Source organism: Sardina pilchardus, chromosome 13, assembly GCF_963854185.1.
Source record: "Sardina pilchardus chromosome 13, fSarPil1.1, whole genome shotgun sequence".
NCBI lineage: Eukaryota > Metazoa > Chordata > Actinopteri > Clupeiformes > Clupeidae > Sardina > Sardina pilchardus.
In genome coordinates, this window is record NC_085006.1 from 4,197,501 (window position 1) to 4,211,608 (window position 14,108).

The 14,108-nt window shown below is 50.9% G+C and overlaps 1 protein-coding gene across 11 annotated transcripts in view; it reads left to right on the forward strand.

Annotated features, from left to right (window-relative positions):
* Nucleotides 1-14,108, forward strand: part of msi2b (musashi RNA-binding protein 2b) — a 223,314-nt gene that overhangs the window by 195,647 nt on the left and 13,559 nt on the right. For 8 of the 11 annotated variants that reach the window (XM_062551886.1, XM_062551887.1, XM_062551885.1 and 5 more), the window contains exon 11: nucleotides 2,147-2,269. The exons of 1 other annotated variant lie outside the window; for it this stretch is intronic. In XM_062551886.1, the coding sequence (XP_062407870.1) occupies nucleotides 2,147-2,269 (123 nt within the window). The remainder of the gene's footprint in view (nucleotides 1-2,146; nucleotides 2,270-14,108) is intronic. 2 more of the 11 variants (XM_062551890.1, XM_062551889.1) reach the window with 1 other exon arrangement.

A 14,108-nucleotide genomic window follows, 5' to 3' on the forward strand; every position in this document is an offset into this window, starting at 1 on the left:
ATCCATCGCCAGCGCTGCCGCCCGCCCGCCCGCCCAGCGCCCGCTAACTCCCCCCTCCCCCTCCCCATCACCCCCCCACCTCCCACCGCCGCGCCACTCGATGGCCGCACATATGGAAGCTCAGAGATAAGTGGCTTTGAGTGGGACTGGCGGCAGGTCTACCCTGGCCTGGGTTTCTCTGCTGTTGTTGTCCTTCTTTTTTTCCTGGCGCTTTTATGGGCCTGATGTCCACAGCCCCTCTGAATCAGCTCGCACCGCCACTGTTGTCACCTGCTGCCACTAGACTCTGAGGGAAACAATGATTAAAAAGTTGCAGCGTCTGAAGCAAACCTCTACATGATAAAGGTTCATCTGTGCTGAAAAATGCTCGCAACCCAGCAGCCCAACGAAAGCCTTGAGCTAGTTAGCTGATGCACTGATGCTTCTGAAGACCCTGTGATTCAGATATGAAACGTTCATGTGAGGAGTGTGTCATTTCACATCCCAAGTCACGCATTGACCACCACATCACTCGTGATATCCAAATCACTTAAACACACCAACTGCACTTAGACGGCAGACGGAAATGAAAGCTTGACACTGGTAGCGTTTCGCAGTTTATCTCCTCTGCAGAGCCGACACAAAGCGTAAGTACTCTTAAGTAGGCTATGCGGCGGTCCGACATGGTGCGCGCAAGTGAAAGGCGCTAATTAATGCGGCGCTGAGAGAGGGCCGGGGCTCCTGCCCCCACTGTGAGATCCACCCCGCGGATCGCGGCCCACCGACGCGCTCTGTTTGTGCATGGGCCGGTCCGATAAGCCCGGGGATCGTCGAGTAGTCATCCAGGCGTGGAAAAAAAAAAACACGGCCGGCTCTGCCGTCCTGCGATACCGCCGCGCCACTCCTAATGAAGCCGTGTGATGGGGCTCAGTGGGCCGGGGAGAGGACCCAGAGAGAGGCCCACAGGAGCGGCCCAGACTCGGGGCACTGCCGGGGTGGACGCCTGCCGCTCTGGACCCCCCGCTGAGCCCTAATGGAGATGGAAGTAGGCTGGTTGAGTTTGGACACAACGTTGAAGCGCAAATCTGTGCCGCGTCGCGTGTGATCACGGCTCAAGCTAAATGTTCCGTTTTTTTCGGGATAAGAGAAAATGGGGGGGCTGTTAGGATAGTCCTGTTGGCCAGGATCTCAGTGAGGTGAAGCGAGCGTGTTTTCAACTCAAACACTTGAATCATTTACGGGCTCCACATCTGGGAGACTGGGCGCACATCTCTCCTTCCCCGTGTCTCTCTTTGATCTCCTGCGCTGGTTCCTCACCACACGTGCACTACGGCTCTACTGCAGCATTACTGGCCTCTCCTCCCCAGTGGCCCTGACACCAAGCCTCTCTCTCTCTCCATCCAGCTCCTCCTCTGGCAACACGCCGCACTCCTACACGGACATGCATGTACACACACACACACACACACTGCACTCCTACACGGACATGCATGTACACACACACACACACGCGCTGCGCACAGGCTGACAGGCTGACAGGCTGGCCCACACTTACTACATCTGCTCCCACTTACATGAACAAACACTTGAGTAGACGTGCACTTGGGCTCCAGGTGACACATGAACACGGACTGTAGATAGTCTATTCAGTTCCAAGTGCACGCACCCACACACATACTGTACAGTACAGTACATGCAGACAAACACACACATACACATGGATGCACATACAGACACGCACACAGACTCATAGTCTTTCTCACACACACACACACACACACACACACACACACACACACACACACACATGTAGACTCATACTCTCACACGCACTCACACACACAGACTTATACTCTTTCACACACACACACACACACACACACACACACATATAGACTCATACTCTCATACGCACTCACACACACAGACTCATACTCTTTCACACACACACACACACACACACACACACATAGACTCATACTCTCATACGCACTCACACAAACAGACTCATACTCTTTCTCACACACACACACACACACACACACGCCCTCACGCACACAGACTCCTACTCTTTCTCACACACCCACTGTAAAGGCACAGAGCTCCAGGAGCGTGCCTCACCTAGACTGACCCCGGTGTCCCTCTACTCTCCCCCCTCCCCCCCCAGGGTTCCCGGCTACAGCGTACGGTCCAGTGGCGGCGGCGGCGGTGGCGGCGGCAGCGCGCGGCTCAGGTAGGGGCTCGCGCGGACGGGGCGGCTACACGGCATACCCGCAGAACGCAGGGGCAGGTAAACGCTCTGTCGGTATTCTGTGTGGCTGCCGCTCTCTCCGTGCTCCTCCTGCTCCTTCCTCCTCCTCCTCCTCCTCCTCCTCCTCCTCCTCCTCCTCCTGCTCCCTCCTCCTCTGGGTTGATAATATTCTCCTGCTCTTTTGTGTAATCTCTTTCTCATTGTTTCTCACATAGTTCTCTTTTTTTTTCCCTTTTTCGTTTCTGTTGAACTAGTTGTACTAAAACAAACAGCTCACGCCACTAGCACTACTAGCGCCTTTGTGTTCCCTCTGCCGACTCTCTCTCTCTCTCACACACACACACACACACACACACACACACACACACACACACACACAGACACACACACACACACACACTCATACTGAAAGTCACATGTGGAGGAGAGGGGGAGAGAAGAAGGGATGGATGGACAAAGGAAGGAGGAGAGAGAGAGAGAGAGAGGGATAGAGATGGGTGAAGGGGGAAGAGTGGTGCTCTACTCGTGACAGCAGCACTCTTGAACTACGGGAGGACTGAGAGGTTGGGCTCTGTTGTTCCTGTCAGCCCACTTAAGCTCAGCTAATTATTTATGCCTTAATGACACTCGCACACACACAAACACTCACGCACACGCACACACACAAACACTCACGCACACGCCCACACACACACACACAGGGAGATACAGAGGAGTGTGGGTGTAGTTTATGTGTTGCTCTCATTTTTGTTTATTTATTTTTTTGGCAGATCATCTCTAGTTGTGCTTGTCATTCACTCAACCACCTGTGCTAGGTAGCTAATTTAGTTAATTAACCCCCCTCTCTCTAGCTACCTCTCTCTCTCTCTCTCTGTCTCGCTCTCTCTCTCTCTCTCTCTCTCTCTCTCTCTCTCTCTCTCTCTCTGCCTCTCTCACTCCCACTCTGCCAAATATTGAGTGACTTCAACACTGAATAACAAGCTCTGCACATTAAAATGCCATGAAAGGACTCCCCTCTCCTCTGCTTGCTTTTGCGGTCTGGCCATTGATTTAAGAGGCAGATAGCTTAATCAGTCAAGCTGACTTTGTCCCACTGTATTGAGCAAATAAATTAACAAGACGTGCCATGGCTTAAACTGACATATGGCCTTTTGAGTGTGTGTGTGTGTGTGTGTGTGTGTGTGTGTGTGTGTGTGTATCCAGGTTCAAATGTATAAGTGCGTGTGTGCATGAGTGTATGTGTGTGTTTGTACACACGTGTGTGTATTTGTGGGAGACCTTATTTGATTGACCATTAGAAATCATGAGGCATGTTGGGTGAATGGAGTCCACTGTGCTACATTCTGAGAGTCTCAGAACCTACACAGTACATTCAAAAAACATTCAGACAACCAACATTAAGGCTTTTCTACACTCTTTCGATCTTTGACCCTCTCTCTCTACGTATTTCTCTCTATCTCTCTCTCCTTTCTCTCTCTCTATCTCTCTCTCTCTCTCCCTCTCTCTCTCTCTCTGTTAGCACCTGCCTACACACACCCTGCCATTCAGGCCCAGTGTAGCTCAGTGACAGCCGTAAAATGGATTTCCAAATGTCCATCAGCGGCACTCCCCAAAAGTGGCGGAACAAATGTATCTGGTGGAATTCTAACTAATCAGGTCATGCTTTTCTTCTCAATCAGGCAACTTTGATTTGATGGCGAGAACTCAACCAAAACAAAACAACAAATATAAATAAATAAACACACAACAACATGCTGTGACCAAAAGCGCTCTTTTCTCTCTGCGCCGGGCTGGAAGCGTCTTGGCTGTTTGGCTTGTTTGGGCTTTAATTACACAGGGGTTTGATGTGGCAGGTCAAATCAGTTACCTCCAACATAATTGAAATCCAGCCTCAGTGAAATGGGTCAGGTGGTATGAGGCACACACACACACACACACACACACACACACACACACACACACACACACACACATTCAAGCACACATCAACAACTTGACAACCACAGACACACACACACATGTACACATTGGCTGCGTAACATGCGTACACACACACACATACACACGCGCACACACACACACACACATCCAACGCTGCTGGATCAAGCCTTTAAGCCTCTGATGGCCTGGACACCCCTGTGTGCGCGCGTATGTGTGCGTGTGTGTGTGTGCGTGTGATGCTCCAGCTGCTGTGAAGCGTCTGTGGCGCTGCAGAAGGGCCCAGCCATAGAGAGGGCGGTGCGGTGCGTGGCGTGGCGGCGCGCTGACATTTACTGGTGACCTTTTCCACGCGCCTGCATCCTCTATTAGCCCCACGCCGGCGTGGGAAATTGATGCACTCCTGCTGTGCATATATTTACTGATATGGGGGGAGCTGCTCTGATGCTCCTGAGGGCCTTTCAAGTGCTCCATCACTTAACACCAGCACCAGTTTAAAACCAGACCAGGGTGGGCTACTGTTTGTGTGTGTGTGTGTGTGTGCGCGTGTGTGTACCTACGTGCATGCCCGTCCACACATGTGTGTGTGTGTATGTGTGTGTGTTATGCGTATACACAGCTGTTTCAACATCCCCTTGTGCGGGCTGTGGTTTGCCTTGTGCTGTTGTGGAGATGCTAAGATGGAGTTCTCTCCACCCTGCCAGCCTCTGGCCTGGAGTAGCCGGCTGGTGTTGGCGGGCGAGACCAGCCAGGTGAGGTGAGGTGAGGTGAGACAAGGCCGAGGACAGCGTCCAGTGGCCGAGATGAGGACAGGCGATTAGAGAGCCGTTTGGTCTCAGCCCACTTCCCCTCAGATCTTAACCGGTTTGAACCCGACTCAATCTGTCACGCGCAGGCCGAGCCGCTCTCACCCGGCGAAGCGGCGTTTGTTCCGTGTCATAAATCAAAAAGCGCCGTATGCACGTCCGAAACGAGGAGGACGACGAGCGCCGACAGGAGCGGCGGTCAGATGATGAAAAGGCCCACCGAGGCCACGTCTGATTCTCCGCACCGCTGTCTGTCCGTCTGTCTGTCTGTCTGTCTGTCTGTCTGTCTGTCTGTCTGTCTGTCTGTCTGTCTGTCTGTCTGCCCGCGGCTGCTCCTGGAGCTCCGTCTCCCTCCGCCGCGTGCCAGTCTGCTGCCGGGTCTCGCCCGCGCCGTCTTAAAGTGGCACCTCATTACGGAGTGGCACGCAGGAGCGCCTCGTTCAGCAGAGGACACGCGGAGGGGGCGCGAGCGCCACACAACGGGCCCCCCAGCCGTAATTGGGTATAGAATATGCATTTGAGCGCGCTCGTTATGGCCATGATGATTATGTTGTTATAAAATAAAAAATGACCGTGCATTATATGGTGCTTTTATGTGGGAATAAAACTGCCCCATGTATCAGCTGGTGCAGTTCCCGTTCACCTCACACACTTAACTTAATGAAGCCAATTGCCATTTTAAAAGGATAATGCCATCTTTCCTGGTGTGATCACTGAGTCTGGTATCACTGGTGAAAATCCTATCAGCGGTCGACGTGCTCTGTCTGATTCAGAAGCTGGTTCATGTTATGTCCTCCCAGTCCCAACACACTCTCCCATTTTCCAGTGTTGGCGAAAGACTCTCAGTAAACACTCAGTCAGACTGTCTACTAACAATCCACAATCCACATGTCTCATAGTGATTCTAAGGCATGTGAAAGTGTGTCTGGTCACTGCCAGTTTTAGAGAGATGAAAGGTGAGATTTCATAAATAGGTAGCCTCCCATCATATGCACAGAGAGAAATAGAGAAATGGAGGAATAGGAAAGAAAGAGAAAAAAAGAGAAGGTGAAGAACATGCCATTTCCCTCTTGATCCAGGGGCACAGTGTGGTAGATTAAAGACTCCTCTGGAATAATGTAGTGCCCCTGGCGCCATTTTAAAAACATTAGCCCCGTGCTTTAATTCCCATGTAGCCTCCATTTTGCATTTGAATAATGTGATCAGCTTAGCTAGTGTGTGAGCAGTAGCTGTGCCCTCTCCCTCCTGGCTAGTCTCCAGCGTAGCGCTCCTCACCGTAGACATGCTGCCTATAACCTCCTTCCCAGCAGCAGCAGCACATACCACTAGCAAAGCTGTGTACAGCTGCATTTTCACTTCCGTTTTTTGTTTTTTATTTTCAACTTAACCCTCATGAGAAACTCACATTTGTATTATCAGTAAAATGAGTAATCATATCATACTTGCACTCAGGAAAGAGAAGATATCCAGTCCATACATTAGTCATACTGTATGTATCTAGTCATTAGTGAAGCTTTTTCAGAGCAGCAAGTCACATGAGAAGGGAGAAGCATATGAGGAGAAGATCTCTGTGTGTGATATGTACTCATTACCTTACGGGAGAGTAGAGAGGCTTGGACGTCAAGAGTTAATGGACATGATAGTGACCATCGCACTGTGCAGTCCTCCCATCCCCACCCCACCTGTATCTACTCCAGAGGGTTAGGGTCTTCACCACTCCTTTAAAAGTGCCCTTCTCTCTGCAGCCCCCTGCACTCCACACGGACACGGCCCCTTCCTGCTCCGCTCGCCGTCACCCTTCTTTACTAGTCATCTGGGGGTGTGAAAGTGTGGGACTGTTTCTCTCAACATTTTTTTGTTTGTTTGTTTGTTTTGTTCTTTCTTGTTGTCTTATGAAGCTGAGTTAGCTCTTAGTCCACCCTTCTATCTCTGAGTTTTTATTGGGCTTGCCAAATTGCCTGTTTTATTCTCCACACTGAAATCAACTGGCTTGTGTTTGGAGTAGTGGGTCTGCTGGTATTTGCCGAGCTGTAGACAGATATCAATTTCATGGATTTCTGTGCTTCTCTTACCAATTTTCGGCCCGTCTGATGTTTTGTTAAACAGACATTCACTGGCATCTTTAAAGCCAGAACACACTTCTTTCAAAATCTCTGAAATAACAAAACGATTGGGAAGTAGCTCTTTACTGAGATACCTGAGACTGTCCACAGAAGCAGAGCGAGGGAGAGGATATCTAGTGAAATAAACCAATCTGTGTGTCCACCTCTCTGTGGATCTCTGCTGTAAGGCAGTGGGCAAGAGCTCTTATCTGTACTTCTGTACGAGTACGAGTACATCTGTACGAGTGAGCGCTCTAGTTTGGCTCAAGCATCCTAGTTGTTGCTCTTTGCTGCATCCCTACAAAGGACACATACAGTACACGTCTATTTCCCCATCTATGTATGCACACGTAGGGACATGAAGGCACTCACAGCGCTCCATCTAGACATGGAAATGGCTTTATGCACACACTAGCATGCAGAATCACAGACCTGTCCACACACTCATTCTACCCTTCGCACATGCCTCACATAACCTATTCACATAAACACACTCACCTTTTACCTGTTCACACATTCACCGGCTGTGTGTGTGTGTGTGTGTGTGTGTGCGCGCGTGTGTGTATGTGTGTGCGCGTGTGTGCGTGTGTGCGTTTGTGTGCTTGTGTGTGTGTGTGTGTGTGTGTGTGTGTGTGTGTGAAATGGCGGTGGTAGCGGTGATGGTGGAGCACTGTCACTCTGCATTAGGGCAGCGCAGCAGACAGGTCCGCTCCCACAGCTGAGCCTCTCTCTCTGCTCCTGACTCCCCTCACCTCTCCCCTCCTCCCCTCCTCCCCTCCTCCCCCCTCCTCCCCTCCTCCCCTCCTCCCCTCCTCACCTCCTCCCCCCTCCTCTCCGCGCCAAGCCAGGCAGCCGCGCTGCAGGTGTAAACTAGGCCATCGGCACCCCCCACCCCCACCCCCTCCCCCTCTCCTCTCCTCTCCCTCTGTCCCTCCACCTGATGACACCCAGCAGCGGCTGCTGGAAATGTGAAATGCGGCGCTCATATACGTCTGTCGCCTCCCCATGATGAAGACAGATGTGTTTTCTCCTTCTCACCGCTGCCATTGTGCAGCCGCGCGCCTTTTTTTATTTTTTATAGGGAACCTGTCCAGTTTTTGATGTGATGTGTTTGCGTGACACATGTGTGTCTGTGTGTGTGTGTTGCGTGTTTGTGTTGCGTGTTTGTGTGTGTGTGTGTGAGTGTGAGTCCTCATGTGTGCGTGTGTGGCATGCATATGAGCATCTGTGTGCATGGTTGTGTCTGAGTCTGTGTGTGGCATAGATGCGAGTGTGTGTGTGTGTGTGTGTGTGTGTGTGTGTGTGTGAGTGTGTGTGTGAGTGTGTCCTTACTTGTGTGAGTGAGAGCGCCTGCAAGCTGGAGATAGCCAGTGATCAGTCAGTGGACAGGATGTTAATGCTGCTCCGCCAAATATTACGGATATTTCCTGTATTAAATATCCATTATGCAGGCCTATCTGAACAGCAAATGACACACCATTATCTATGGATTATTTATGAAACATGTTCGCCATCTGAGGGGAGGAGAGAGATTGTCTGGCTGATAATTAGTCACCTATTCAAATAGAAAAAGGGCTGTTTCACATGGAATGGGGAAGCCACTTCAGGCAGTGAGGCTGGGTGCTGTAGCAATGCTGCTGATGGAGTTTGCTAATTAGAGATGATCCCTAATTGTATCCTAATTTGGAAACACATTTGATAAGGTTATTGACACCCTCTTCACAAAGAGTGCCAGAGAGAACTCTCATTGACTCACACGCACAGCAACATACGCACGCACAGCAAATGCACCCGACCACCCAAACACACACACACACACACATAGAGACAGACCACACAGAGAGAGAAAGAGACCACACACACACCACACACACTCACTCACTCACTCACATACAGAGGGAGAGAGAGACACATACACACACAAACTCACACACACATAAATTGAGTTCATAAATGGAGTGGCGCGCGTCTCGGAGAGAGGGATTGCAGGGTCAGTGCTTTTAAAAAAATGACAGTGTTTTGTTAGAGAGCACAGATTCCCCACTCGGCTGCCCTCAGATGTATTCACCATCTGTGACATCCTGCGCCTGAAGTAGATGATTGTGTGAAATGTTATTTCCAAGGTTGGCACTGGTCCTTGAAGGTGCCTCTTTTTTCCCTCTCTGGATAGTGCTCCAAACTCACCGTGCAAAAATGTCAGCCCTTTTCTCTCCCCCAGCCGCTCCATATTGCTCGTGAAAAGCTATGGTCCGAGTTTTTAAAAAAGGCAATATTTTTGCTTACATCCACAGGCAGATTGTTGTTGCAGTGCTGACGAGTCAGGTTTGAGGCTGCGTTTCACACTCACAGACTCATTTTGGCTGCCGAGCATCATGCAGATTTCCGAATGGGCTCCCAAGTCCTCCCTGGTTAGAGCTGCTGCCCGTTTTCAATTCCCTCCCTCGGAATACGCCGCTGATTTCATTGTGATGATCCGGTGACTGACATTTAGACATTTCGATGCTATGATAGGTATTTTCACTCTGCTGATTGCAGTGTTTCTTTATGAAAAAGAGACATTTGCCTTTGTGATATTTGCCACAGCCTCTACATTTTGCCTGCTTCGAAACATTTGCATCTTCTATGACTAATTGCAGTAGAATTTTTGCTAATTTATTTTTGCAAAAATATGAATTCAGAAGTAATTAATGTGTACATAAGGCATGCGAGGGTGAGGTGCAGATGTGTGCAGGAGAAGACAGCCTCTGTGTGCTTTGGTTCTGCACCTGTTCAGAAGGTGCCCTCATTTTCCCCGACAGTGAACTCTACTACTGACCCCTAGTGTTGCACAGCAGCACTTCATAGGTGGAGGTAGAGTGGAGCGGAGCCCTGCTACAGCACGGAGGACATAAACAACCCCGGACCCGCCCTGCTAGTCCTCTTTGTTTTTAAGGCAGACCTAGACGGGTCCGTGCAGCCGTGTCCACTGTTCCGTCCCCACACGGTCCTCAGACGGCTCCATAAACACACAGAGACTGGCCGCTAGCGTCGCCGCTCTCTCCACCCGTGTGTTGGAGGCTGGAGCGAAGCTCACGGGTGGCGCTAGCACAGCAGATCATGGCCTTTACATCTAAGTGAAGCTGACACGCTCAATTGCGTTAGCACAGCACACGTGTATGCGCGGGCGGTAGCAGAGGGAGAGAGAGAGAGAGCCTCACATGTGGTCTGTGGCAGGCCCTGCGGCACACTGGGGCAGGGCGTGATGTGTGACCTAATGCAGCCAAAGGACCCTGGAGAGAGCGCCGCGGGGCCCATGTGGAAAAATAAAAGCAATATCTCTTTTACTCGCTTTTTTCACACTCTCCCCTCCTCCTCCTCCTCCTCCTCCTCCTCCTCCTCCTCCTCCTCCTCTTCTTCTTCATCTCCCCTTACTGCTCTTTCCCTACCCTTCTCTTCATCCCTCCCTCCCCCACCCTGCAAGGCCTGTGTAATCACCCTAGGGGCCTGGAGATGTCACCAGGCAGTAGGGCCGCTGCTCTTTGGTGTAGCAACAGTAATTAGCCGGCGGACTAGATGACAGCTCCGAGGCGGGGATATGAAAGCCTTCTGCCGGAGCCCACTCTACTGTACACCGCCGCTACGCTGACAAATTGCCTCAGTCGCTTCTCTTAACAGCTGATAAAGCGGCTGCTTCTCTCAGGCGCCCGTCCATTCTTTTGACTTATTTGTATTCATGCTTTTGCGTGTTTGTTTGGTTTTTTTCCCTTCCTTCCCCTCAGCAGAGCGTGTTTTTTTGATATCGCCGTAAGAAAGACACTGAAAGGCACAAAGAGAGAGAGTGAGTCAGAAAGAAAAAAGGCAGAGTAATGGAATGTTGTGCAAACAGGGCAGGAGAGAGACAGATGGAGGGAGATGGGGAAACGGAGGGTGCTCTCGGAGCGTCCATCTTGCGGAGGCTAAGGGTTAACGTGGACAGGCGGTGGGGTGGGTGGTCCTGATGGTGGAGTCTGATAGTGAGAGGAAAAGTGTTCCCTGGGACTATATCTGACCCTGTGGGCAGTGATGTGTGGGCAGAGGAGGGTGACATCACTGGCCTCTTTCTCATCACGCTCCTGCAGATGTTTCACACATCTGGGTCGGGCGAATCCCTTTCATGTGGTCCAGGCGCGATGCTGCTCCAGTGTGCTGCCTCTGACCCGTCCCTTCCTGCATCCTTCCTGTCTTCGCCCACTTCACCCCTCACGCTAGTCCCGTAGCGTAGCGCAATATAGCGCAGCGCAGCCCCTGGAAAAGCAGCAGTGACTAATAGATGGAGTGGAGATGGAGCGCGTGCAGCCACCACACCCACCTGGGGCAGCGCGCGCTACTGAGGCGAGACTCTATTCATCAAGTCAGACAAGATGCGCTCACACATCCATCTCCTGCCCGGGAACTCAGGAGCCCGCGCTGCTATCAAGCACCAGTGGCGTCCTGTGTTCCCGCCGCTGAGGCGAGAGTAAACAGATAGGCACCGCGCGGCCTGCGAGGAAGAGGAAGAGGAAGAGGAAGAGGAGCTTGTCCAACAGAATATATATTTTTGTCTTGACGTTAAAGAGTTTGTGCTGAGTAGTTTTTTCGAGTTAGGTGAGCACGAAGGCAATTACTTTTCCCAACACAAAATTGTGCAATTGCAGATAAGAGCTGTTTATAAGTACGTCAATCTTGACTGTATTATACAGATGGTCTTTTCAAATATGTGTTTTTTTCTCTCTCTTCCCCACCTCCTGTGGAAGTTCCTGTGATACCTGCTAAGACATAAATCATGTAGAGCTCCAGTCTGCAGCGCGGCAGAGATGCCGTATAGTACAGCAGGCTGAGGGATGCACATCAGAGGGGAGACGCTACGCTCGCGCTACTTTGATGTCTCCGAAACTGTACACATGTAATTCCCAGCTATCTCCTGGCCTCGCCCGCGCCACCGCCGCCGCGGTCAAACTCAAGCATGTGCATGTGCAGAGGAAGGGAAAATTACCTGGCAGCCAGCAGTCAGGTTGCCGCCGCTGTTCCAGATGGCGGGTTTGTTGGGGCGTCTGTAGTCGGGAAGCGAGGCTGAGCTTTTTTTCACAGCATTTACTTCCACCTCTTAAGCAGATCGGGCCATCGTTAGTCGAGTTTTTGTCGTTGTTGGTGGTGGTGGTGTTTTTTTTCAACATTTGTTTTTCTGCGTCGTTATTAGGTGAGACCTCCACAGCTCATTTGTGCGTGTCAAAGAAACAAAGCTGCCAGGTGTGTTTGCTGTGTAGGGGCGAATGTCATATTTTTTTGCCACTGCCATTTTTTATTCCGTGTCACTGAAATGAATGCGGCGTGGGAGGGGTTGCACGTCGCGCACCAAAGGGACTGTTTCATTGTGTTTGATCAGAGGCAAGGGAATGGGAGACAAATGGAAATATCTCACTCCCCCGTTTCTCTCTCTCTCTTTCGCTCTCCCTCGCTCACACTCCCAGCCTCCCACCTCCCCTGTGTATAAATGAAGGGGGGGAGGGGAAAGGGTCATAACGCCTCGCTTTGTAAAAGGTCTTCATTTGTTTGTTGTTAAAGATCTAATTAAGAAGATGAGAGGAAATGGAATGAGACAGCGGCTTTGGTCTAATTAAGAGCCAGGGACCTAAGATCACTTTGAACCTCAAGGACACGCCGCCATTAACAGCCCGCATCAGAGATGGATTTCAAAAACCTAAAGAGCGTTTCTCTCCCCCTCGCTCTCGTCTCCTCTCGGCTCTCGCCGCTCTTAAAGCGATTTGAGACGGGGCCGCAGCTCGAGTGGGCATTCCCCCAGCCTTCGCCGAGCAAGACACACACGCACTCGAGACCGCTGGAGACTGAGGAGATGTCTCGTTCAGGTGAATTTACAGGCTATTTTGCTTAATAATTAATCTCAAGGGAAAAACAAAGTGAACGCGCTATCAAAGCGCCGCACTGGGGATTCATATGTGTGTTTGATCTCACTTGTGTCATGACATTCAATTAAAAAGACCTTGTTCATCTTCTGGGTGTTGAGAACAACAGGTCAAGGAACTGTTATGCAACATGCTGCCTTGTTTATTTCCACTGTCCAGCCAGCCAAGCGGAGGGTCTAGTTAGCCGACCCCGCAGAGCCACAGAACCCCCACGCTCCTGCCATTAGAACGGGCTCCTCTTTGTTGGGGCCTTAAATCACATTTTGCAATCACACAGACATTGTAAAGAGCAACAAAAAAATCTTGATGATTTCTCTGCCATGGAAATTGCTTTTTGCCAAGAAGAGAGAGAGAGAGAGAGGAGGAGAGAGGAGGAGAGAGAGAGAGAGAGAGAGAGAGAAAGGAGGAGAGAGAGAGAGAGAGAGAGAGAGAGAGAGAGAGAAAGGAGGTTAATCAGAGACAAGCATCAGAAACATCAAAGAGAACAATGTGGATGGATGACTGGGCTCAGACAGTTTTGTATTGTGCGTGTATTTCTGCCAGACTTGTGTCGCTGCGGTGAGGGCTCAGAGATGGCTAAACAGTTTAGACCTGTGCTCCTCGACTCCTCACGCGGGAGGCCCTGCAGCTCCTCTAGACCACTGAGTGTGTGCAGAGAGGAGGCGTGCCGCTGGGGAGGAGGTGATTTTTAGCCCAAGGGTTAGTTTTTGTGGTCAAAAGATAACACTGTGTGTGTGTGTGTGTGTGTGTGTGTGTGTGTGTGTGTGTGTGTGTGTGTGTGTGTGTGTGTGTGTGTGTGTGTGTGTGTGTGTGTGTGTGTGTGTGTGTGTGTGTGTGTGTGTGTGTGTGTGTGTGTGTGTGTGTGTGTGTGAGTGAAACATAGAAACAGATAGAAACAGTGTAATCCGTGGTGGGTTTGATGATCTGTTTCACTGCTCTTTAAATCCTTGCCTTGTTGGGCTCCCTAACTAACTCATTAGTGTGCTCTAACAAGAGAATCACTGAAGGCGCTGGATGTCCAGCCACCCACCCAGCTCTCGCCGGTCAGTGCAGCGGTGTGGTCCGCCCAGCCCCAGCACCCAGTCAGGCGGCCGAGGGAGGGAGGTGGACGAAC